The sequence below is a fragment of the Loxodonta africana genome, chromosome 8 (assembly GCF_030014295.1).
Source record: "Loxodonta africana isolate mLoxAfr1 chromosome 8, mLoxAfr1.hap2, whole genome shotgun sequence".
Taxonomy (NCBI): Eukaryota; Metazoa; Chordata; class Mammalia; order Proboscidea; family Elephantidae; genus Loxodonta; species Loxodonta africana.
In genome coordinates this window covers 25,886,704-25,914,197 of record NC_087349.1, presented here as the reverse complement: position 1 = coordinate 25,914,197, position 27,494 = coordinate 25,886,704, and the positions used below count along the sequence as shown (strand labels likewise).

Sequence of the window (27,494 nt, the reverse complement as noted above, 5' to 3'; positions counted from 1 at the left end):
AAGTATTCCACCTCTGGTTTACAGTCTCTGGAGTGAAGATGTGTAGTATTTTTTCCAAATAATATTCATTTTTCCCACAATCTCTCTGTTTAAATATTACCACCTCTGAAGCAATTTGAGTGAATGCTTTACAATCTAAAAATTGATTCACAAATGCCTATTATCATAACTGTGAAGTAATCACTAACTATAGTAAGTCCTCTAAATATGTTCTGTTTTCACTCTCCTCGATTTTAAGGTGTCAATAATATGGAAACATTTTTATAAGACAACAGAACATTTAATTATAATCATTTTCCTATCAACACACCAAAGTCATTTAATGATGATTATATTGGCCATTTCCACTGGTTGGCAGGGGGTTCTTCCACTAAAGGCTCCCATGGTTTCCACTGTACCATTTTTCTCGCCAGACTTAGTTCATTTTCAGCCTGTTAATAAAAAAATTTTAAAACATCGTTTTATTATAGTGTTCAATAGATATTTATCATGGCTAATATTTGCAAATTTAACTACTAGAGCTATAGTTTCATATTAATCAGTACTTAATGAGCTATTCTGCCAACAAGTATTGAAGATTACTTAAATAAAATCACTTTAATTCTGACAGCCACACAACCGCTACGATTAAGAAGGAATAAGGTCACTTTTATTTTCTCCTATTTGATTGAAATCTGCTATAATTAGAGTGCTCAAAAGTTTAGTTGATGAGTTCTCCAATCTTAATTTCCTGTTTAATCGTTAGACTATAAGCTCCTTAAGGATGTGAAGTCTCTTCATCTACGGCAGTGACTTTCGTATTTTACCATCCCCTACCCAAAATACACATGCTATACTAAAACGTGGGTGACCCTGCTGGTATTTGAACACCAGTGGACAGGTTACAGCTGAGCTTTCAGACTAAGACAGACTAGCAAGAGGGATCTCGTGGTCTACATCTGAAAAAAACTGGTCAGTGAGAATCTTATGAATAGCAGCAGAACACCGTCTAATACCGTGCCAGAAATGACCCCTCAGATTGGAAGGCACTCCAAAGGTGACTGCGGAAGAGCCACCTGCTCAAAGTAAAATCGACCTTAATAATGGGGATGGAGTCAAGCTTTCAGGAACTTCATTTGCTGATGTGGCACAACTCAAAATGAGAAGAAACAGCTGCAAACATCCATTAATAATTGGAACAAAGAATGTACAAAGCATGAATCTGAGAAATTGTCAAAAATGAGATGGAACACATAAGCATCAATATCCTAGGCATTACTGAGTTGAAATGGGCTGATATTGGCCATTTTGAACTGGAAAATTATATGGTCCACTATGCTGGGAATGACAAATTGAAGAGGAATGGCATTGCATTCATCATCAAAAAGAACATTTCAAGATCTATCCTGAAGTACAATGCTGCAGTGACAGGATAATATCCATACACCTACAAGGAACACCAGTTAATATGACTATTATTCAAATTGACCCACAAACCACTAACGCCAAAGATAAAGAAATTGAAGATTTTTACCAACTTCTGCACCCTGAAATTGAACGAACATGCAATCAGGATGCATTGATAATTTCTGGTATTTGAATGTGAAAGTTGGAAAAAAAGAATTGGTAGTTGGAAAATATGGCCGTGGGGACAGAAATAATGCTAGAGACCACATGATAGAATTTTGCAAGATCAAAAACTTCACTGCAAATACCTTTTTTCAACAACATAAACAGTGACTATACACGTGCATCTCGCCAGATGGAATACACAGAAACCAAATAGACTACACCTGTGGAAAGAGACAACGGAAAAGCTCAATATCATCAGTCAGAACAAGGCCAGGGGCCCACTGCGGAACAAACCATCAATTGCTTGTATGCAAGTTCGGGTTGAAACTAAAGAAAATCAGAACAAGTCCAAGAGAGCCTAAGTACAATCTTGTGTATATCCCATCTGAATTTATAGACCATCTTAAGAATAGATTTGATGTGTTGAACTCGAATGACTGAAAACCAGACGAGTTGTAGAATGACATCCAGGACATCACACATGAAGACAGAGGTGATTAAAAAGAAAAGAAAGAAAGAAAGAAAAGACCAAAATGGAGGTCAGAAGAGACTCTGAAACTTGCTCTTGAACGTCGAGTAGCTAAAGCAAACAGAAGAAATGATGAACTAAAAGAGCTGAACAGAAGATTTCAAAAGGCAGCTCAAGAAGACAAAGTAAAATATTATAATGACACATGCAAAGACTTGGAGTTAGAAAACCAAAAGGGAAGTACACGCTCAGCATTTCTCAAGCTAAAAGAACTAAAGAGAAATTTCAAGCCTCGAGTTGCAATATCGAAGGACTCTGGGGAAAATATTAAATGACACAGGAAGCATCAAAAGAAGATGGAAGGAATACACAGAGTCACTACACCAAAAAGATTTGGTCAATATTCAACCATTTCAGGAGGTAGCTTATGATCAGGAACCAATGGTACCAAAGGAAGAGGTCTAATCTGTACTGAAGGCATTGGGGCAAAACAAGGCTACAGGAATTGATTGAATACCAACTAAGATATTTCAACAAATGGATGCAGTGCTGGAAGTGCTTACCCATCTATGCCAAGGAATTTGGAAGATAGCTACCTGGTCAACCGACTGGAAGAGGGATCCATATTTATGCCCATTCCAGACAAAGGTGGTCCAACCAAATGCAGAAATTATCAAACAATATTATTAATATCACACACAAGTAAAATTTTGCTGAAGATCATTCAAAAGCAGCTGTAGGAGTGTATCGACAGAGAACTGCCAGAAATTCAAGCTGGACTCAGAAGAGGACATAGAACAAGGGATATAATTGTTGATGTCACATGGATCCTGGCTGAAAGCAGGAAATACCAGAAAGATGTTTACCTGTGTTTTATTAACTGTGCAAAGGCATTCAACTGTGTGGATCATAATATGGATAACACTGCAAAGAGTGGGCATTCTAGAACACTTAATTGTGTTCATGAGGAACCTGTACATAGATCAAGAGGCAGTTGCTCAAACAGAACAAGGGGATACTGTGTGGTTTAAAGTCAGAAAAGGTGTGCATCAGGGTTGTATCCTTTCATCATACTTATTCAATCTGTATGCTGAGCAAATAATACAAGAAGCTGGACTATAAGAAGAAGAATGAGACATCAGGATCAGAGGAAGACTCACTGACAACCTGCATTATGCAGATGACACAACATTGCCTGCTGAAAGTGAAGAGGACTTAAAGCACTTACCGATGAAGATCAAAGACAACACCCTTCAGTATGGATTACACCTCAACATAAAGACAACAAAAAGCCTCACGCTGGGACCAATAAGCAACATCAGGATAAACGGAGAAAAGACTGAAGTTGTCAAGGATTTCATTTTACTTGAATCTACAATCAACACCCATGGGAGCAGCAGTCAAGAAATCAAACGATACAGTGCATTGAGCAAATCTGCTGCAAAAGACCTCTTTAAAGTATTATAAAGCAAAGAAGTCTCCTTGAAGACTAAGGTGTGCCTGACCCAAGCCACGGTGTTTTCAATCACCTCATATCCATGCAAAAGCTGGACAATGAATAAGGAAGACTGAAGAACTGACAAAGAATATTGAGTATACTATGGACTGCCAACAGAATGAACAAATCTGCCTTGGAAGAAGTACAGCCAGAATGCTCCTTAGAAGCAAGGATGGCGGGACTTCATATCGCTTACTTTGGACATGTTGTCAGAAGGACATGTTATCTCCAGTTCCTAGAGAAGAACATCATGCTTGGTAAAGCAGAGGGTCAGCAAAAAAGAAAAGACCCTCGATGAGATAGATTGACACAGTGGCTGCGACAATGGGCTCAAGCATAGCAATGATTATGAGGATGGTGCAGAACCACGCACTGTTTCCTTCTGTTGTACACAGGGTTGCTATGAGTCGGCACCAACTCGACAGTACCTAACCACACCAACATACTAAAACAGGAGTCCTGGCGGCACAGTGGTTAAGAGCTCAGCTGCTAACCAAAAGGTTAACAGTTTGCATCCATCAGCCACTCCTTGGAAACCCTAGGGGCAGTTCTACCCTGTACTATAGTCAGTACCGACTTGACTTGATGGCAATGGGTTTTTTTTAACGTACTAAAACAAAATTTTAAAATTCTTACATTTACTACCTCTTCTTTCTACTGCATTTTCTAGTCACAACCCACCAAACTGATTTCATGAGCCACTAACTGGCCAAGACCCATAGTCTGAAAAATTCCGACAATATATAAACCATTAACACTGAGTCTATTCCGACTCAGGATGACCCTATACGCCAGAGTAGAACTGCCCCCATATGTTTTCCAAGGCTGTAATCTTTATGGAAGCACACCAACTGGTGGATTCAAACCACCAACCTTTTGGTTAGCAGCTGAGCACTTAACTAATACATCACCAGGGCTCCTCTGATCATATATAACAAATATAGTTTAGACACTTGCTATTCCATATTTTTTCTTTAACAGAAAGGCCTATAAAAGCTCTGGCAAACTTAGAAGATTAATTACTAAATTTAAATTCAATATTTCCAAACAAACCTATTTTGAATATAAAGAAGTCTGAGAGTATGAATCCATAACTAAATGGCTGATTTTCAGCCCATGAAAATGTGGAGAACTCCACAACTGACTTAAAAATACTTAGTGGGCCTTAAGACTATAATTGCATTACAAGCTAGTGAGTCAACTAAAGCTACAATCAAAGGGAAATCATGTGGCACAAAAAAAAAAAAGCGCATCATTTAAGAAGAGGAAAATTGTTAAGGGGTTTGCAGCAAGTTCCCCTAGCACTACATCTATACCCATAGCCAACCTGACAAATGAACAGAGGCCAGGAAAATAGGCCTTTGAATGACTGAAACACAGTCTACATTGATAGAAGGCTGTCTGAATGTCATACTCCTTTTTCCACAGACATCTAATTAATTCTTTTGAATCAGTATACCATGTCCAATGATGATGAACCCACTAAAAAACCCACTGAACATACCTCCCTAATTTCCAATATCACTCAATAGTTTTATTTGTCCTTTGATAAAAGTCAAGAAAAGTTAAGAAATTACTGCATTTTCAAAACATACAAAAAAGAAGTAAAAATTAAATGAAAACTTAGGGGGCAGTGAGCTTATGTTAATGAGGGACACAACTACTCAAAAAAGCAGGGTGAGGATGACTGCAAAACTCAAAGGATATAATCAATGTCACTGAACTGTACATATAAAAACTGTTAATTGGTATATGTTTTGCTGTGTATATTCTCAACAAGAAAATAAATAAAGTTTAAAAGAAAAGAAGTACAAAACTAAACAAAGAGGTGGGGCCGAGATGGCTGACTAGGCAGATGTTACCTCGGATCCCTCTTGCAACAAAAACTTGGAAAAACAAGTGAATCGATCACATACATGACAATCTATGAACCCTGACACTCAAACACACATCTAAAGAGTTGACTTGAGTGACAGGTGAGCGAAAGGCTGCGTCCTGAACCAGCAACCGCTTCTGGAACCCGCGACCCACCCCACAGCCTTGAGCCCCGGCGGTTCCCTGGTGCCGAGTGGTGGGGCTGATTGCTGCCTGCTGAGGCGGGGCAGGCACGGGACACAGCCCTAACCCCTAGTCCCCTGGGGTAACCTCCGTAGAGACTCAGCCAGCGCAAGCAGGCTGCACAGAGGGGCTAACGAGAGAACAAACGACCAAGGGAAAGCAGCGACTGTTTTCGGAGCCTGGAGCCAGCGTCCCAGTCAGAAAACCTTGGCGCCGGGCTTTGGACTGGGCGCAGGGGAGCTGAGCACAGCACCTGAGACGGCGAAAACATGAGGTGCAGCCCTAGCCCCCTGAAGTGACCCCGGGGGAAGCCCAGCAAGTGCACGCAGGCAGCGCAGCGACTCGGCTGACAGGAGAAGTCATCGGGAGGCACCGACTGATTTTGGAGCCAGGGGTGAGGCGTCCCAGCCGGGGAACCTTGGCGCTGGGCTTTGGACTGGGAGCGGAGGAACTAACCACGGCTTCTGGGACAGCACAAGCACAGGACACGGGCCTGACCTTCGGGGGCAATGTCTACCCAGCCAGCAGACACAGTCCACAGGCCCCTCGGGAATCTCAGATAAAACAGTCATCCCAAGCAACATAAGTAACTTTATCTATATTCCTGGGTGTACTCTCTCCTATCTGATCCCTCCCCTCCCCTTCCCAGGTGGCTTCATTAACATTGGAATTTCCTGGGCCAGAGACTGAAGTGCTCTGCAGGATTTTTTCTTCTCTTTGTTTGTTTGTTATGTCTTTTCCTAACCCATTCTCCTGGCCTGAGAGAAACAGCTACAGAAAAAACCAGGGACCAAGAATCCTTCCCTGACTTCCGGAAATTGGACTTAAAATACAGAAGCAGCTCCAGCCAAGCATTTGTGATCCACAGTCTTGGGCTTTCATCCCTACAGGGAACAAGGTGGCTAATACAAAGGCAATTCTGATAGTGATCTGACTGTAATTGTTTTAGCGGATTACTGGAAAGACAAGTTTCCCAGGTCTGACATCTCAGCGTATTCAACAGAGTCCTCACTGACCCACAACAGGGAACTGAGGGCTGAAGCTCCACCCAAATCACCTAACCTCCTGCCATAGGAGTCTGAGGATAGTGACATCCACCAATCTGTAGAGGTACATGCATTAGGTGCCTAAGCAGAGCCCACGCACCAAAGTGCTTTAGGAATAGAGACATACCTACCTCACTGGCACTTGGGGGAAGCCTGTCAGAATTCTGCCCTCCCTGGAATGTGACCTCCTGCTGCTACTAGAACCTGGTGCACACAACTATCACCACTACTCCTCTAAGCGAATAGGTGACAGTCTACCCCACTCACTTGGCGACCCAAAATCAGATTCTACTCAAGAATAGTGAATGGACTCTTAGGCTTATATTTCTGGTAAGGGCCCAAACCAGCTGGTAAGAGGACATAAGTGATTCAAAGCCTACAACAATCAAGACAGTGCAATCTAGCAGCCCATCTATGTATATTGAAAGAAAACAAAACAAGATAAGACTCAGTCAGCAAACATAAAATAAATCATTACAGTATCTTATAGATGGCTCGGAGACAACAGTCGATATCAAACCACATAAAGAAGCAAACCATGATTGCTTCTACAACTCCCCAAATTAATAAATCAAAATCTTTCCCAAATGAAGATACAATCCTGGAATTGCCAGATGCAGAATATAAAAAACTAATTTACAGAATGCTTCAAGACATCAGGGATGACCTCAGAAATGAAATAAGGCAATCTACAGAAAAAGCCAAGGAACACACTGATAAAGCAGTTGAAGAAATCAAAAAGATTACTCAAGAACATAGTGGAAAAATTAATAAGCTACAAGAATCCATAGTGAGACAGCATTCAGAAATCCAAAAGATTAACATTAAAATTACAGAATTAGACAACTCAATAGGAAGTCAGAAGAGCAGAATCGAGAAATTGGAATGCAGAGTGGGGCAGCTGGAGGATAAAGCAATTGACACCAATATAGCTGAAGAAAAATCAGACAAAAGAATTAAAAAAAATGAGAAACCCTAAGAATCATGTGGGACTCTATCAAGAATAACTTGCATGTGATTGGAGTTCCAGAACAAGGAGAGATAACAGAAAATACAGAGAGAACAGTTGAAGATCTGTTGGCAGAAAACTTCCCTGACATCATGAAAGATGAAAGGATATCTATCCAAGATGCTCATCGAACCCCATGTAAGATTGATCCAAAAAGAAAATCACCAAGACTTATTATCATCAAACTTGCCAAAACCAAAGATGAAGAGAAAACTTTAAAACCAGCCAGGGATAAAAGAAAGGTCTCCTACAAAGAAGAATCAATAAGAATAAGTTCAGACTACTCAGCAGAAACCACGCAGTCAAGAAGGCAATGGGATGACATATAGAGAGCACTGACGGAGAAAAACTGCCAGCCAAGGATCATATATCCAGCAAAACTCTCTCTCAAATATGAAGGCGAAATTAAAACATTTACAGATAAACACAAGCTTAGAGAATTTGCAAAAACCAAACCAAAGCTATAAGAAATACTAAGGGAAATTGTTCGGTCAGAAAATCAATAACATCAGATAACAACACAACACAAAGACACAGAACAGAACATTCTGATATCAACTCAAATAAGGAAATCACAAAAACAAATTAAGATTAATTTTAAAAAGGAAAAAATGCTCAAAACAGGGAATCATTGAAGTTATTATGTAAAAGATCACAATAATCAAAAAGAGGGACTACATACAGGAGGCATAGAACTGCCACATGGAGAGGAAAACAATGCGATATAGGACAATAAAAGTTAAGTTTTTACTTAGAAAAATCGGGGCAAATATTAAGGTAACCACAAAGAGGTCTAACAATTCCATAACTTAAAATAAAAACCAAGAAAAACATAATAACTTGGCAAACATAAATTCGACTACTATGAAAATGAGAAACACACACTTTACAGAGAAAAACGTCTCAGCACAAAAAAGTGGAAAAATGAAATTGTCAACAACACACACAAAAAGGCATCAAAATGACAGCACTAAACACATTCTTATCTGTAATTACACTGAATGTAAATGGACTAAATGCACCAATAAAGAGACAGAGAGTCTCAGACTGGATAAAGAAACACGATCCATCTATATGCTGCCTACAAGAGACACACCTTAGACTTACAGACACAAACAAACTAAAACTCAAAGGATGGAAAAAATATATCAAGCAAACAACAATCAAAAAAGAGCAGGAGTAGCAATATTAATTTCTGAGAAATTAGACTTCAAAGTTAAATCCATCACAAAGGATACAGAAGGACACTACATAATGATTAAAGGGACAATCGACCAGGAAGATATAACCATATTAAATATTTATGCACCCATTGACAGGGCTGCAAGATACATAAAACAAACTTTAACAGAACTGAAAAGTGAGAGAGACACCTCCACAATTATAGTAGGAGACTTCAACACACCACTTTCGGAGAAGGACAGGACTTCCAGTAAGAAGCTCAATAGAGACACGGAATACCTAATTACAACAATCAACCAACTTGACCTCATAGACCTATACAGAACACTCCAACCAACAGCTGCAAAATATACTTTTTTTTCTAGTGCACATGGAACATTCTCTAGAATAGATCACATATTAGGTCATAAAATAAACCTTTGCAGAATCCAAAACATCGAAATATTACAAAGCATCTTCTCAGACCACAAGGCCATAAAAGTGGAAATCAATAAGAGAAAAATCAGGGAAAAGAAATGAAATACTTGGAAACTGAGCAATACCCTGCTCAAAAAAGACTGGGTTATAGAAGACATTAAGGAAGGAATAAAGAAATTCACAGAATGCAACGAGAATGAAAACACTTTCTATCAAAACCTCTGGGACAGCAAAAGCAGTGCTCAGAGGTCAATTTATATCAATAAATGCACACATACAAAAAAAAGAAAGAGCCAAAATCAGAGAACCGTCCCTACAACTTGAACAAATAGAAAGTGAGCAACAAAAGAATCCATCAGACACCAGAAGAAAACAAATGATAAAAGTTAGAGCTGAACTAAATGAAATTAGAGAACAGAAAAACAATTGAAAGAATTAACGAAGTCAAAAGCTGGTTCTTTGAAAAAATTAACAAAATTGATAAAACATTGGCCAGACTGACTAAAGAAATACAGGAAAGGAAACAACCCGAATAAGAGACGAGATGGGCCATATCACAACAGACCCAACTGAAATTAAAAGAATCATAACAGATTATTACGAAAAATTGTACTCTAACAAACTTGCAAACCTAGAAGAAATGGATGAATTCCTAGAAAAACACTACCTACCTAAACTAACACAATCAGGAGTAGAACAACTAAATAGACCCATAACAAAAAAAGAGATTGATATGGTAATCAAAAAACTCCCAACAAAAAAAAGACCTGCCCCGGACGGCTTCACTGCAGAGTTCTACCGAACTTTCAGAGAAGAGTTAACATCACTACTACTAAAGCTATTTCAAAGCATAGAAAATGACGGAATACTACCTAACTCATTCTATGAAGCCACCATCTCCCTGATACCAAAACCAGGTAAAGACACCACAAAAAAAGAAAATTAGAGACCTATATCGCTCATGAATATAGATGCAAAACTCCTCAACAAAATTCTAGCCAATAGAATTCAACAACATATCAAAAAAATAATCCACCACAACCAAGTGGGATTTATACCAGGTATGCAAGGTTGGTTTAATATTAGAAAAACCATTAATGTAATCCACCATATAAATAAAACAAAAGACAAAAACCACATGATCTTATCAATTGATGCAGAAAAGGCACTTGACAAAGTCCAACACCCATTCATGATAAAAACTCTCACCAAATTCCTCAACATAATAAAGGGCATCTATACAAGGCCAACAGCCAACATCAGTCTAAATGGAGAGAGCCTGAAAGCATTTCCCTTGAGAATGGGAACCAGACAAGGATGCCCTTTATCACCACTCTTATTCAACATTGTGCTAGAGGTCCTAGCCAGAGCAATTAGGCTAGACAAAGAAATAAAGGGCATCCGGATTGGCAAGGAAGAAGAAAAATTCTCTATTTGCAGGTGACATGATCTTATACACAGAAAACCCTAAGGAATCCTTCAGAAAACAACTGAAACTAATAGAAGAGTTCGGCAGTCTCAGGTTACAAGATAAAAATACAAAAATCACTTGGATTCCTCTACATCAACAAAAAGAATATCGAAGAGGAAATCACCAAATCAATACCATTCACAGTAGCCCCCAGGAAGATAAAATACTTAAGAATAAATCTTACCAAAGACGTAAAAGACCTGTACAAAGAAAACTACAAAGTACTAGCACAAGAAACTAAAAGGGACCTACATAAGTGGAAAAACATACCTTGCTCATGGATAGGAAGATTTAACATAGTAAAAATGTCTGTTCTACCAAAAGCCATCTATACATACAATGCACTTCCGATCCAAATTCCAATGACATTTTTTAAAGCGATGGAGAAGCAAATCACCAACTTCCTATGGGAGGGAAAGAAGCCCCGGATAAGTAAAGCATTGCTGAAAAAGAAGAAGAAAGTGGGAGGCCTCACTCTACCTGATTTTAGAACATATTATACAGCCACAGTAGTCAAAACAGCCTGGTATTGGTACAACAGGCACACAGACCAGTGCAACAGAATTGAGAACCCAGATGTAAATCCATCCACGTCTGAGCAGCTGATACTTGACAAAGGCCCAGTGTCAGTTAATTGGGGAAAAGATAGCCTTTTTAACAAATGGTGCTGGCATAACTGGATATCCATTTGCAAAAAAATGAAACAGGACCCATACCTCACACCATGCACAAAAACTAACTCCAAGTGGATCAAAGACCTAAACATAAAGACTAAAACGATAAAGGTCATGGAAGAAAAAATAGGGACAACTTTAGGAGCCCTAATACAAGACATAAACAGAATACAAAACATTACTAAAAATGACAAAGAGAAACCAGATAACTGGGAGCTCCTAAAAATCAAACACCTACGCTCATCTAAAGACTTTACCAAAAGAGGAAAAAGACCACTTACAGATTGGGAAAAAATTATCAGCTATGACATCTCTGACCAGCGCCTGATCTCTAAAATCTATATGATTCTGTTAAAACTCAACCACAAAAAGACAAACAACCCAATCAAGAAGTGGGCAAAGGATAGGAACACGCACTTCACTAAAGAAGATACTCAGGCAGCTAACAGACACATGAGAAAATGCTTTCGATCATTAGCCATTAGAGAAATGCAAATTAAAACTACGATGAGATTCCATCTCACTCCATCAAGCCTGGCATTAATCCAAAAAACACAAAGTTATATATGTTGGAGGGGCTGCAGAGAGACTGGAACTCTTATACACTGCTGGTGGGAATGTAAAATGGTACAACCACTTTGGAAATCTATCTGGAGTTTTCTTAAAAAGTTAGAAATAGAACTACCATACAACCCAGAAATCCTACTCCTCGGAATATATCCTAGAGAAATAAGAGCCTTCACACGAACAGATATATGCACACCCATGTTTACTGCAGCTCTGTTTACAATAGCAAAAAGTTGAAAGCAACCAAGGTGTCCATCAATAGATGAATGGTTAAATAAATTATGGTACATTCACACAATGGAATACTATGCATCGATAAAGAACAGTGACGAATCTGTGAAACGTTTCATAACATGGAGGAACCTGGAAGGCATTATGCTGAGTGAAATTAGTCAGATGCAAAAGGACAAATACTGTATAAGACCACTATTATATGTTCTTGAGAAATAGTATAAACTGAGAAGAACACATTCTTTTGTGTTCTACGAGAGGGGGGAGGGAGGGAGGGAGGGTGGGAGAGGGTTATCTACTGATTAGTTAGTAGATAATAACTACTTTAGGTGAAAGGAAGGACAATACTCAATACAGGGAAGGTCAGCTCAACTGGACTGGACCAAAAGCAAAGAAGTTTCCGGGATAAAATGAATGCTTCGAAGGTTAGCGGAGCAAGGGCGGGGGTTTGGGGACTACGGCTTAAGGGGACTTCTAAGTCAATTGGCCTAATAAACTCTATTATGAAAACATTCTGCATCCCACTTTGAAGTGTGGCGTCTGGGGTCTTAAATGCTAACAAGCAGCCATCTAAGATGCATCAATTGGTCTCAACCCATCTGGATCAAAGGAGAATGAAGAACACCAAGGTCACACGATAACTATGAGCCCGAGACAGAAAGGGCCACATGAACTGGATACTTACATCATCCTGAGACCAGAAGAACTAGACAATGCCTGGCCACAACTGATGACTGCCCTGACAGGGAGCACAACAGAGAATCCCTGAGGGAGCAGGAGATCAGTGGGATGCAGACCCCAAATTCTCATAAAAAGACCAGACTTAATGGTCTGACTGAGACTAGAAGAATCCTGGCAGTCATGGTCCCCAAACCTTCTGTTGGCCCAGGACAGGAACCATTCCCAAAGACTATTCATCAGACATGGAAGGGACTGGACAATGGCCTTGAGAGAGATGCTGATGAAGAGTGAGCTACTTGTATCAGGTGGACACTTGAGACTGTGTTGCCATCTCCTGTCTGGAGGGGAGATGGGAGGGTAGAAAGGGTTAGAAACTGGCAAAACGGTCACAAAAGGAGAGACTGGAAGAAGGGAGTGGGCTGACTCATTAGGGGGAGAGTAAATTGGAGTATGTAGTAAGGTGTATATAAGCTTATATGTGACAGACTGACTTGATTTGTAAACTTTCACTTAAAGCACAATAAAAATTATTTAAAAAAAAAAAAAAACTAAACAAAAACAAAACTGGTTACTTATCAGATCCTTACAGGGGAAGGCTTTCTAAACCTATCATATTAAAAAAATTTTAGAGGGGGAAAATAAGACAAAATTTGACTTAAAAATTTAAAAGCCTCTACATGTAGGGGAAAAACAAACGAAGTTAAGGCAAAGGACAAACTGAAAAAACATTTGCAGCAAATATGGCAAAAGCTTAAAATTAACAAATACATAAGAAAAACACTAAGACGGAAGCATAGAAGAAAAATATTAATGATCTAATTTATAAAACAAGAAATTAAAAAACTAATTTTTTTTAAAGTTTAACCTTTCTAGCAATTGGGGGGAAAAAAGGCAAACTAAGAATAAATAAATAGATAAAATAAAAACTTCCCCCATTTAAATTAAAAACAGCATTCTTACAAGTACAGATATGTTAAAATTGGTATTTTATAACACTGCTGTGACACTCACTATAAATTAATCTTTTTAGAAACTAATTTGGTTATACGGATCAAGAATTTGACTCATTTCATGTAAGAGATGTTTTGATTAATAATTTTACTTCAAAGTATTGATCCTAATGAAATAACACAAAAATTGGAAAAAGCTATTTGTACAAACATATTAATCACAGCATTATTCTTATAGCAAAAGGCTTTTCTCTATTTTAAAATTTTCTGTAATGTTAATTTTATAACATAAATTTTTAATAAAAAAAGCTGTGAACTATTTGATTCAATTACACCTACTCCTCACTTATCAATTATCTCATTATCTGACACTCTGCATTTGGGACAACAGTTAAAGTCCACCATCCAACAATTTATACATTAACAATGTAGGTTTGACAGTAGCAAGCGTCAAGGCGCGAGGCAAGAGTAGTGCTGGTTTTGATAGCTAAGATTATGTTGTCAACTTAGCTGGGCCATGATTCTCAGTTTGGCAGTTATATAATGATGCACTTGTGTAATGATGTAGTCATCCTCCATTTTGTGATCTGATGTGGTCATCCTCCATTTTTGCATATTGCTGATTTTTGCATAACAACCTGGTGTTTGGAACATAACCACGTCGGTATGTTAGGAGTAGGTGTATTATTTTCTAGGCTGTCAGGCAAGATTCACTGAACAAAGGTTATTTTGCTGATTATATAAAACAGACAAGGGGAAATAAATTATTCTGATGTCAAAAATTTATTCAAGATAGCTAATTTTAGCATTTACTTTGGGTCAGTACAAATCCAGCCAAATCTTATAGCCCATCTAAGTCTAAGGCAAAGAAAAATTTTTATCATGACTACTTCACATCACTAATAAAAACATAAATTATGTTAACCAGTGCATATATATATTACATATATATATAAAACAACAAAAATACTGCAGATGATTACAAGGAGCACTTGTTAAATATTCAAAAAGTATTTTTCTAGCCTATTAATTTCTGTAGCCTATCTAGGACCAAAAGGAAAGAATAAAAATCCAGGTTAAACAAAATTAAAATCTGAGTTTATGTTTTGTTTTTCTCTTCCTTATATATGTAGTGGATACAGAAAAAGGGGAGCCCTAGTGGCACAGTGGTTAAGAGCATGGCTGCTAACCAAAACGTCAGCACTGTGACTCTACCAGGTGCTCCTTAGAAACCCTGTGGGGCAGTTCTACTCTGTCCTATAGGTTGCTATGAATCATAATCAATTCAACAGCAGTGGGTTTGTTTTTTTTGTTTGTTTTTGTTTTTTTAAGAGCAAAAGGAGAAGAAAAAGGTTTTCAAATAGAGTACTTGAAGATTTCATAATTCATAATTTTCCCAATCCCAGTATTCTTTTCATAATCGTGCTTAAACTTTATCATTTAATATTATTTTCCCATGTTAGTACTTGGGAAACAATATAAAATTAAGCTTTCAAATTTACTTTGCAATTGAAAGTTGTTTTTTTCCCTAATAAATATTAACCAGTCAAAAGTTCTCACCAAAACCCACTGCTGTAGTGTCAATTCCAACTCATAACAAACATATAGGAAAGAACTGAATTGCCCCACATGGTATCCAAGGCTATAAAATTTTAAGGAAACAGACTGCCACATCTTTCTCCCACGTAGCAGCTGGTGAGTTTGAATTTTCGACCTTTCCAAGTGCTTTAGCCACTGTGCCACCAGGGCTCCTTTCAAAAGCTCCAACAACCAAAAATAAATGTACATTTTAAGTTTATGACTCAAGGCATCTGTATTTTTCCATATTAGAAATATACAAAGCTTTTAAAAATGAAAAGCATTTGTATATATAAAGACAAAATTGTTAAAATAAAAGTAATACTGTATTACTAATTTATACCAAGGTAAGGCTAACAAGAACATGGTGATTAAATTCAAAGAGAATATCAAATTCCAAACTTCCAAGAGAAGCCTCATAAATTCATGTCACATAATCAATGATAAATATTTAACTGACATAGTAAGTATGTTCAAAGTGTCGAATATTCTTTATGTGATTAGTCTTAGATTTGATGAGTTGCTATAAATAAAGAAATTTTGTTTTTCTTTCTTTCTGGAATGTCATTTTTGTGCCTGTACATACAATGAATATTTGAAACCAAATATTAGTATATTAAACCCTTTTACCTGAAAAATCACTTCTTCGATTTGTCCACTCTGAAGCTGGTCTTCTAATTTTTTAACATCTGGTTCCTATAATTTCAGGAAATAAAGGGAAAAAAAAAATTTTAAAGGAGCACAATATCTTAATGTTTCAAATGTATTTTAAAAATTCATATTAAAAAACTGCATTTAAACAACTTTTCTTACATCAATACCAAATATATAGTGGAATTCCATTTAATTTCTCCATTATTCTATTGCTTAATTTTGTCTTAATATTAAGACAACTTTTAATATTAAAGTGTTAAATGTTTACTGACATGCTTATCAAGGGTAAGAAATATGATGCCTAATTCAGCCTTTCTAAAACACAGGTTTTGAAAATAATCTGTATATATACCTCACACTACTTTGTTTTTCCTAATATTTTCTACATTTCCTGAGAGTATGAGCTCTAAAAATAAATGCTATCCTATGACCCGGAAATTGCAGCCCTATGTATATACCAGAAATGCATAACAGGTGATACCGAATGACATATTCAGGAATGTTCACAGCAGCACAAATCATTAAAAACACAAACTAGAAACAACCCAAATGACTACCAATAATAGATCAATAAATTATGTTTTATGAATTCAACAGAATACTATACAATAATGAGACTACAACTATACACAACAACATGGAAGATTCTCAAACGTGGTATTAAGCAGGGGGAAAAAAACAGCCACAAAAGAGTACATAAAGTTTAAAAACTGGTAAATTAAATCCAGGTGTTAGAAGTCACAAGAGTAGTTACCCTTAGAGGGATAGTGACTTGGAGAACAATGTGAGGGGGTCTGGGGGCTCTGGAAATGCCCTATTGTGAAAGTTCATAAAGTTTGATTTATGATTTCTTCATATTTCTTTAGATGTTATGCTTCAACAAAAAGTTTTGAAAAAATCAATGCTAATAAGTATAATATAGTATCTAGCACATTTAATGACATTAATTTATTTTCTAGAAGACTGAGCTTTTTTACATACCTATACATGCATGCATATAAATAAGGCACTGTCATTATCATGCTGTGTTGTTTTTGTTTTGTTTTGTTTTGGTTTTTTTGGGCGGGTTGGGGGTGCATAAACTGAATGAAAAGGTAGAATAAGAATATTTTCTAACATGAATTGGCATGTTCCTGATATAGGCCATCTCCTTGCTGGCCCAGGATATCTACCTGGCTCATTCTTTTACTTCCTTTCAGTATTTCTCCAAATATCACCTACTTGGTGAGGCACATGGAGCCTTAGTATTACAAAAGTTATGTACTCTGCTGTTAACAGAAAGGTCAGCGGTTCGAACCCAGCAGCCGCTCCACAGGGGAAGGATGTGCTACTCTGTTTCTGTAAAGATCACAGCCTTGGAAATCCTACGGGGCAGTTGTACCCTGTCCTATAGGGTCACTATGAGTCAGAACCAACTCGACAGCAACGGGTTTAGTTTTTACAATTAGTTGGTCTGTTTGTAGTCCCAGCATACTTCATCTTAACCACTGTGCCACCAGGGCTCCTTCCAACTAATTATAAAGGTATTAAAACAGACCAGGTCACAGACACGGATTTTAGAACTAATAGGTAAAGAAGTAATGACAGTGGCTGATACTGGCTGTGAAAGCAAAGGGAGAAACAGAGTAATAAGGAAAGGAGAATGTAGGGATACATTTTTTGGTTTTTTCTCTTTTTTACAGATAAGAGCAAGCTAGATATATTTTGAGGCTCTAACAAAGATGCAAGTAAGATGGGAGAGGATAAAAAGAGAGCAATGCGGATGAATGACTAACAGGGAGCAAGGTCACTGGAGAATGAAGGCAGATAAAGAAGAACAGCACTGACGAACCTCTGCAACTATTGCCCTGAGATCATCTTTAAAACTTAAACCAAAAATATCCCCTAAAGTCTTCTTAAAACCAAATAGGAGTTTATCTTAACTAGTAAAGAATGCCTGCCTTGAGCATTATATTCTTCTAAAATCCATCTATATGGGATCAATTTGACAATAGCAACTTGAAAGATTATGCAGGAACCTTAGGGAGCAGTGAGTTTATATTAATGGGGGAAGAACAACTCAGAAAAGGAGGGTGAGAATGGCTGCACAACTCAAAGAAGGTAATCAATGTCACTGAATTGTACATGTAGAAGCCGCTGAACTAACAAATGTTTTGGAGTGTGTATTCTCAACATCAAAATGAATAAAGTTAAAAAAAAAAAAAAGAATAACACTGAAGAGATTCACCTCCCACAAAGGAAAAGAGAAATTTCTTACTCTGTAATAGGAAAAAACACATAAACCCATTTTTCTCAAGGAAAACACGAAATCAAAGGAAATACGAACTGCCCCTTTTAGAGACTTCACTCTGTAAATTACTTGCGGAACTGCCACGCTAAGAATAAAGTTCCAAATCAGATTCCACTGTTTTGTTACATACCTAAGAAGAATAATTCTCTTTCGGCTATAGCATTTGTTAATACAAGAAATAAACATAAAGACCCTTTATGCACGTATGTAAATTATTTCCAGTTTATGAACACTAGTCTGGGTAATTACATAAAGTCTCTGAAATAATGCCTAGCGTGAAATTTTAAAGACAGTCCAGTATATTTTGGCAATCAACAGTATTCTACTGTGTTCCTATCTAAGGCCTTTGATTTAAGAGCTCTGTGAAATGCTCTACATAATTATTGGTAGTTAAGACAAACTAGCTTGATCCTCTTCTTTTTTTGCAATGATGCTTTCTAAAATAGTTATTTCTGTTTTCCTTAAATACAACACAAAGCTTTTGTTTTGCTTTATTGTTCTCTACTCTGAGACTAGAAAAAAGATATTAAGATTTATATATCTATAGTTAAGAAGCAAAAGAGTAATAAAGGACTAGATGTGGAAGAGAGTTAAAAAGAACCAAAAGGTCAGCAGTTCCAATCCAGCAGCCACTCCTTGGAAACCCTATAGGGCAGTTTTACTCTGCCCTATAGAGTTGCTATGAGTCATAACTGACTTAATGGCAATAGTTTTTGGTTTGCATAGAGAAGGCACTCAATAAACAGGAACTGGCTGGATGAAAGGGAGAAAGGAAGGGAAGAGAATAGAAATAAGGAAAGTGTATAGAATATGTAAAAATGAAACAATTGAATCTTTTTTGTTAAACACTGCATTGGGTACCATAAGCTCAAGGAAACAAAAACAAGTTAGCTACTTACTGCATTAACTTTACTCAGCCTCTCATTTGTAATTTCTTCTGTATACTTTCTATATGCTGCACTTTTAGGCATTTGCTGAAGAATCTCAAGTATCTTTGCATATACTGTTTTCAGTCTCTGAAAAGACAAAACAGAAAAGTTTCCACAGGCTAATCACCAAATATTTAATGGAACGCTTAAAAAAGTATCAAAGACAAAAAACATGACTCACATCTGTTTTAAAAAAGACTGGTTCTTCCTTTAACTCTTCCTTGCTGCAATTTTTTTTATTTCTCTAACCCTTCTCCACCCTAAACAACTTAGTAAAAATGAGAATATAAATGTGGAAATACTTTACAAAAACCTCACAAAAGTTCTACGTAAGTCAAAAGTTTGAAAAGAAGCAGACACAGAACTTCATTCCAAGTTGTTGCCAATGATCTTTTTCTGAAATCAAAACATTTTACTAAACCAGTATTTCTAAAATTGAGGTCCTGGGCACTGTAAATTCTGATTTTTTTTTTTTTCTAGTTTTTGTTATTTGAATTTCTGTGGAAATAGATATAAAAACATATCCTAGATTACTTAATAATCAAATTTTACCTGAATGCAGCTGTAATGCCTCAGTGTTAACGGTTGTGATTACGATGGCGCTGGCACCACAGGAATGAAGGGAAGGCTCAAAAGACAAAACTACCTAAAGAACTAAGTAACTGCATGTTTTTACTGTTGTTAGGTGTCACCGAGTCGGTTCTAACTCATAGAGACCCTATGTACAACAGAACAAAACACTGCCTGGTCCTGCGCCATCCTCACGATTGTTACTATGTTTGACCCCATTGTTGGCAGCAGCCACTGTCAATTCACTTTGTTGAGGGTTTTCCCCTTTTTTGCTGACCCTCTACTTTATGAAGCCTGATATCCTTCTACAAAGACTAGTTCCTCCTGATAACATGCCCCAAGTATGTAAGAAGTCTTGCCATCCTCACTTCTAAGGAGTATTCTGGCTGCACTTCTTTCAAGACAGATTTGTTTGTTCTAGTATTCCATGGCATATTTGATATTCTATGCCAACCCATAATTCAAAGGAATCAATTCTTCTTCAGTCTTCCTTATTCATCGTCCAGCTTTTGCACGCATAGGAGGCGATTAAAAATACCATGGCTTGGATGAGGTGCACCTTAGTTCTCAAGGTGACATCTTGCTTTCACCACTTTAAAGAGGTCTTTTGCAGCAGATACCCAATGCAATACCTCATTTGATTTCTTCTCTGCTGCTTCCATGGTCGTTGATTTTGGACCGAAGTAAAACAAAATCCTTGACAACTTCAATATTTTCTCCATTTATCATGATGTTGCTTATTCGTCCAGTTCTGATGATTTTTGTTTTATGTTGAGGTATAATCAATACTGAGGTTGTAGTCTTTGATCTTCATCAATAAGTGCTTCAAATCTTCTTATCTTTCAGCAAGCAGAGTTGTGTCATCCGCACATCGCAGGTTGTCAATGAGTCTTCCTCCAATCCTGATGTGGAATTCTTCTTCATATAGTCCAGCGTCTCATATTATTTGCTTAGCATACACATTTAATAAGTATGATGAAAGAATACAACCCTGATGCACACCCTTCCTGATTTTAAACCATTCAGTATTCCCTTGTTCTGTTCTAACAGCTGCCTTTTGCTCTATGTACATGTTCTGCGTGAGCAAAATTAAGTGTCCTGGAATTCCCGTTCTTCGAAATGTTATCCATAATTTGTTATGATCCACACAATAGGATGCCTCTGCATAAATAAAACACAGGTAACATCTCTCTGGTATTTTCCGCTTTCAGCCATGATCCATCTGACATCAGCAATGATATTCCTCACTACATGTCCCCTTCTGAATCTGGCCTGTATTTTTGGCAGTTTCATGTCAATGTACTGCTGCAATCATTTTTTGAATTATCTTTATCAAAATTTTACTTGGAGTGATATTAATGATATCGTTCAATCATTTCCACATTCTGTTCGATCACCTTTCTTTGGAATGGGCACAAATATGAATCTCTTCCATTTAGTTGGCCAGGTACCTAGCTATCTTCTAAATTTCTTGGCACAGATCAGTGAGCACTTCCAGCATTGCACCCCTTTATTGAAACTTCTCAATTGGTATTCCGTCAATTCCTAGAGCCTTGTTTTCGTCAATGCCTTCATTGCAGCTTAGACTTCTTCCTTCAGTACCATCTGTTTTTGATCATATACTACCTCCTGAAACAGCTGAATGTCGACCAATTCTTTTTGGTGCAATGACTCTGTATTCCTTCCATCTTTTTTTGATGTTCCTGGGTCGTTCAATATTTTCCCCATCGAATCCTTCAATATTGCAACTTCAGGCTTGAATTTTTTCTTCAGTTTTTTCAGCTTCAGAAATGTCAAGCATTCTCTTCCCTTTTGGTTTTTTAACTCCAGGTCTTTGCAAATGTCATTATAATACTTTACTTTGTCTTCTCGAGCCACCCTTTGAAATCTTCTATTCAGCTCTTTAACATCATCATTTCTTCCATTCACTTTAGCAACTCTACCTTCAAGTACAAGTTTCAGTCTCTTTTGACATTCATTTTGGTCTCTTCTTTCTTCCCTGTCTTTTTAACGACCTTTTGCTTTCTTCCTGTATGATGTCTTTGATGTCATTCCATAACCTGTCTGGTCTTCAGTCATTAATGTTCAATGCATCAAATCTATTCTTGAGATGACCTGTAAATTCAGGTCCGATATACTCAAGGTCATACTTTGGTGAATTGTTCTAATTTTCCTCAGCTTCAACTTGAACTTGCATGTGAGCAATCGATATTTTGTTCTGCAATTCTAACTAATGTTATTCAGCTTCTCCATCATCTCTTTGCACCGATATAGTTGATTTGATTCCTGCGTATTCCATCCAGTGAGGTTCACATGTATATTTGCCATTTATGTTATTGAAAAAGGCAGTCCAAAGAATAGGCTGTCGGTCTTGCAAAATTCTGTCATGTGATTTTTAGTGTTGCTTCTATTACCAAGCACATATTTTCCATCTACTGATCCTTAGTTCCTAACTTTTGCATACTGATCACCACTAATTATCGATGCACCTTGACTGCATGTTTGATCAATTTCAGACTGCATAACTTGGAAAAAATCTTCAATTTCTTCATCTTTGGCATTAGTGGTTAGTGCATAAATTTGAATAATAGTCATATTAACTGTCTTTCTTGTAGGTGTATGGATATTATCCTATTACTGACAGCACTGTAGTTAAGGTTAAATCTTGAAATGTTCTTTTTGACGATGAACGTAACACCATTTCTCTTCTTTATTCCCGGCATAGTAGATCATGTGACTGTCTGATTCAAAATGGTCAATACCAGCCCATTTCAGCTCACTAATGCCTAGGATATTGATCTTCAAGCATTCCACTTCACTTTTGTCGACTTTCAATTCTTCTAGATTCGTACTTCATACCTTCCACATCCCGATTCTTAATGGATGTTTGCAGCTGTTTCTTCTCATTTTGAGTCATGCCACATCAGCAAACGGAGGTCCCAAAAGCTTGATTCCATCCATGTCATTACAGTAGACTCTACTTTGAGGAGGTAGCTTTTCCCTGGTTGCATTTTGAATGTCTACCAATCTGAGGAGCTCATCTTCAGGCACTATATCAGACAATGTTCTGCTACTATCCATAAGGTTTTCACTGACCAGTTTTTTTAGAAGTAGATCATCAGGTCCTTCTTCCCAGTTTGTCTTAGTCTGAAAGCTCTGCTGAAACCTGTCTACCACAGGTGACCCTGTTGCCATTTGAAATACCAGTGGCATAGCGTCCAGAATCACAGCAACACATAAGCCACCATAGTACGACAAACTGACAGATGAGTAGTGGAGTAACTGTACAGCATGTTTTAATATACACTGAACTCAAAGTTCAGTAAATCAGTCAGTAGTAAACAAATGATAAGAAACTGTTGTGGCAGATCTCAACTCACGACGGTTCAAAAATAAGTATAATCATAAATGTACATATATGCAATGAGTCAGAATCTACTTGATCACAACAAATTTGGATTTGGCTTTTGGAAGGAAGTCCTTTCATATTTTTGCTTTTTATTAATTGGAAATTTGTCTTAGTTTAACTGTAGAAAACCTATAGGAGCTAATACCTAATTTCCTATTTCATATATATATGTATATATATTTATATACACATACATTCATACATACATATAAACCCAGAACCCAGTGCTGTCGAGTCGATCCCGACTCGTAGCAACCCTATAGGACAGAGTAGAACAGCCCCACAGAGTTTCCAAGGAGCACCTGGTGGATTTGAACTGCCGACCCTTTGGTTAGCAGACAGACAGACAGACAGACAGACACACACACACACACACACAAACCCTGGTGGTATAGTGGTTAAGTGCTATGGCTGCTACCCAAAAGGGTGGAAGTTCGAATCCACCAGGCACTCCTTGGAAACACTACGGGGCAGTTACACTCTGTCCTATAGGGTTGCTATGAGTTAGAATCAACTCAACATCAATGCGCTTGGTTTGGTTTTATATATACATACAGCTTAGACATCCACTAAGCAATTAAACATATTTCATAAAAGGAGGGGTCAGTGTTTGACATGGAAATCTAAGAGTCAGCAGTGTATAAATGGTATTTAGAATCATTAAATTGTGTCACCAAGGGACAGCAAATCTACACAGAGAAAAGATCCAACAACTAAGTGTTGGGCACTTCAAAATTCAGAAGTGAGGATATGAAGAGTAACCAGAAAAGAGAAGCTAAATAAGTGTAAGAAAAACAAAACAAAAGACAGTAGACTGCGGTGTCCTGAAGCCCAGTTAAAAAATAAAAAATACTTGACGGAGAGAGTGTCACATGCTGTTCCTGGGTCATTTAAAATGAAAAATGAGAACTGACCATTGTATTTAGCAACATGGAAGTCACTGGTGACCTTGATAAAAGCAGTTCTGGCCAAGCATAAGTGGAGTGTGCTCAAGGAAAATGAAGGAGAGACTGGAGGCAGTAAGTACAGACAACTCTTTTGAGTTATCTATAAAGGGAAGGGGAAACCCTGGTGGCATAGTGGTTAATGCTATGGATGCTAACCAAAGGGTCGGCAGTTTGAATCCCCCAGGCACTCCTTGAAAACTCTATGGGGCAGTTCTACTCTGTCCTACAGGGTCGCTATGAGTCAGAATCGACTCGAAGGTAACGGGTTTGGGTTTTTTTATTTTTTATTTTTTTTATAAAGGGAAAAAGAGAAACTGTGGTTACTGGAGGGAGAAACATCAAGGGAGGGTTATTTACCTTTTTATTTTTATGGAAAGCGTTTCCGGATCTAGATAGGGAATATCTACTAAAAGAGAAAACTGGTGATTCAGGAAAAGGGGGCAAGTGCTACAGCTATACTTTTGGTAGGCCAAAGTGTATGGAATCTGGGGCACATAGGGCAAAAACGGTGAGGTGGAGTAAACGGTGCAAAACAGAAACACCGATTTGGGAGGTAGCTCACAAATGTACAAGTGAAGCCACGAGAATGCAACGGAAAAAGTCAGCAAGAAAAGCGGCTTATAAAAAAGATCATTCCAAGAAAAGTGGGATAAGATGACGTGGATACCACTTTTGTCTCAAGACCTGACTCTGAGATGCAATTCTGTGCCTAAAACATTGGTATCCGGTGATAATATCTGCATTAACCTTACAGCAAACAAGGTCGCTGGGTTGTAGTTTTCCTTGGAAACTCAGGAATGAAGAAAGAAAGAAAAGACGTACATACCTCGTGTGGATTCTCACTTACAGCCAATCCCACAAGGCCAGTGGTCTGTTCAAAAACAAAACACGATCCGTGCTATTACTATGGTTTCCACGCATTCCCCCACGCTAAGGAAAAGTTAAAACTGGTCTAAAGCCAGTTACGGTCTCTCAATTTCGCTCGTTGGGAGCTTTCATCTGCCTCTAGGAGCGGAGCCACTAAACTGGTCACCCCGAGGGCAGGGCAGCATGAGGCCTCAAACAGCACCGCCGAGCCGCGATAGTTCCGTCCACCCGCGGATAGAGGGGCTATCGGGCTGACTCTATCCCCAGACCCCAAAATTCAAGTGACCTCCATTCGTCTTACCTTCTTAAGCAGCCCCGCCATGACAACGCCGACGAGCCGACGCCGCGCAGCCCTCTGGGAACTTCACTCAGACCCGCTCAATCCACCACAGAGACTGCGGCTCCGTCACCTTGGAAACATCCTGGCCCCGCCCCTCAGGGCCTCTGTCCGAGCGGACTTTACCCCGCCCATCCCGAAAGGGAAAGTTAACGCATGCGCATTGAGTACGCAAGCGTTTTAGCCGGGATTAGGGGCGGAAATTGGGCAAAGGGTTGTTTGTTACCTGATTTAGACGCTGGTATTTGTCCGTGTCACCGTTGACTGCTTGCCGGAACGTTGAAGGAATCACTCCAGGCTACTAAAAATCTTCGAAATAGTCGCTGTAGTAACCTGCACTTTGCTTATCTATCGGAGACTCTCTCAGAGCTTCCCTTCCTCAGTTTAAACCAAACCGAAAACCTGTTGCCTTCGAGTAGATTATCACTCTTAGCGACCCTATAGGACAGAGTAGAACTGCCTCCATAAAGCCGACTGCCACGTCGCTCTCCTGTGGAGCGGCTGATGGCTTAGTGGGTTCGACCCTCCAGACTTTCCAGCTAGCTCTTAACAACTGCACCACCAGGGGCCCTCAGCTTAAAAAGAAAACCAAACCAAACCTGTTGCCGTGGAGTCAATTCTGGCTCATAGTGACTCTATGGGACAGAGCAGAATTCTTCCATATGGTTTCCCAAGGAGTGCCTGGCAGATTTGAACTGTTGACCTTTTCGTTAGCAGCCAGTCTCCTAATCACTATGCTACCAGGGTGCTTGTGAAGCTTGAGCATCATCTAAGCAATCTCTTATGCACAGTGCTTTCTGCCAAAGGTTATTTGTATCACAAGGCTATCAGCATTCTGGGTCTTATGAACCAAAGGGAAACCTTGGTGGTGTAGGAGTTAAGAGCTATGGCTGCTAACCGGGAGGTTGGCAGTTTGAACCTACCAGGCACTCTGTCCTAGTGTTGCTGTGAGTCCAACTTGATGGCAACAAGTTTGTTTGTTTGGATAAACTGAAGCAGTATGCTTTGTAAGGCCATGTCCTGTCAGAACCCTTATCCCTCCCACTTCTCTCGCTGAAGCACATCGTTCCATTTTCTCATTTTCCAGATTGAAGGATACCAGGCCACACCACGTTCTTCCATTTACTTCCACGAACATTTATTGAGCAACCACTATGCCATTATACGGACATAAATCTTTGTAAGCGAGGATCTCACGTGCCAGAATGCATAGAACAATGATGAAGGTATGCGTTAATAATTTGGTAAGTTTTCTAAAAGATGATTGTGCCAAGTGTGGTGGTAGAGGGGGAAGAGGAAATTACTAACAAAATAATTGTGAGCGACTGGAGTTAAAGAAGGCATTTGCTGAAAAACCAGTGTAAGAAAAGCACAGCAAATTAAGAACACATATGCTAAGGAACAAAGGTAATAAAAATCATGGCTAACTAGCAGGTGTTTTGAAATGAATGGGAAACCAGGATTTTTGGAAAGGAAATCTTACTGGTCAGGTAAACTAGTTAAGATCATAAATGGTTTTGTATGCCGTTCTACAGAATTTGAATATTATTGTCTATGGAATGGGATGGGTGTAATTAGAAAATTTTAAGCATCTGAATGACACTATCAAATTTGCGTTTCAGATACACCAATAATTTTGACAACAGTTGAGGTGGATGAGTTAGAAAAGCTGGGGCAAGATTAAAGGCATGAAGCTAGAAAAAGAGGAGAAAATGAAACCAAAAACAAGCAGAAGGAAGGAAATCATAAACATTAAAGCAGAAATAAGTGAAATAAAGAATATAATTAAGTGGTGATGTTAAGGGTCACTGAATTTTCTGCTCTCGTCCCATGCCATAAAAGAAGGGGGTAAAATGATACTAATAAGCACTGTAAGTTGGTATTTCTCTTATGCTGTCCCCACACATTCTGGAGGAACTTAGGGCCTTGGAACTCAATCATGGAACTCTTGTGGCTTGTATCCACCCTCTTCCAATAATTCTGAATCTGGAGAAGAAAGAGATCATGGTGGAAAAGAAAAGCAAGAGAAGGGAGAAGGAGCCTGCAGAGCAGACAGATAGTTAATTTCAAAGCAAAGTGGCAGACGGGGAATGCAGAGATGAAGAAAGC

General features: G+C 38.4%; 1 protein-coding gene across 3 annotated transcripts; it reads right to left on the bottom strand.

Annotated features, from left to right (window-relative positions):
- Positions 1 to 258: 258 nt before the first annotated feature.
- On the bottom strand, positions 259 to 25,946 carry NDUFA5 (NADH:ubiquinone oxidoreductase subunit A5). Of its 3 annotated transcripts, none has more exons than XR_010322608.1 (6): positions 25,350 to 25,935; positions 25,008 to 25,052; positions 19,226 to 19,342; positions 16,013 to 16,078; positions 14,316 to 14,442; positions 259 to 431 (listed from the first exon to the last, which is right to left on the bottom strand). XR_010322608.1 is itself a non-coding variant. In XM_023544593.2 (6 exons), exons 2-6 carry the CDS (start codon positions 25,368 to 25,370, stop codon positions 330 to 332), a joined length of 351 nt encoding a protein of 116 aa, XP_023400361.1. In that variant the 5' UTR covers positions 25,371 to 25,505; positions 25,612 to 25,922; the 3' UTR covers positions 259 to 329. The 3 variants fall into 3 exon arrangements, 2 of the variants coding, with proteins under 2 accessions (XP_023400361.1, XP_064145831.1); XM_023544593.2 differs by lacking the exon at positions 14,316 to 14,442 and having other exon boundaries at positions 25,350 to 25,505; positions 25,612 to 25,922; XM_064289761.1 differs by lacking the exons at positions 14,316 to 14,442; positions 19,226 to 19,342 and having other exon boundaries at positions 25,350 to 25,946.
- Between the last annotated feature and the right edge of the window lie 1,548 nt (positions 25,947 to 27,494).

What these genes read in the sequence shown, in the direction of transcription:
- NDUFA5 (XM_023544593.2), bottom strand. Translation starts at nt 25,370, where the DNA reads ATGGCGGGGCTGCTTAAGAAG. An exon ending in GGCTGAGTAAAGTTAATGCA is followed by an intron (nt 16,079 to 19,225) that starts GTAAGTAGCTAA and finishes CTGAAATTATAG; the next exon opens with GAACCAGATGTTAAAAAATT. An exon ending in TCGAAGAAGTGATTTTTCAG is followed by an intron (nt 432 to 16,012) that starts GTAAAAGGGTTT and finishes TTTTATTAACAG; the next exon opens with GCTGAAAATGAACTAAGTCT.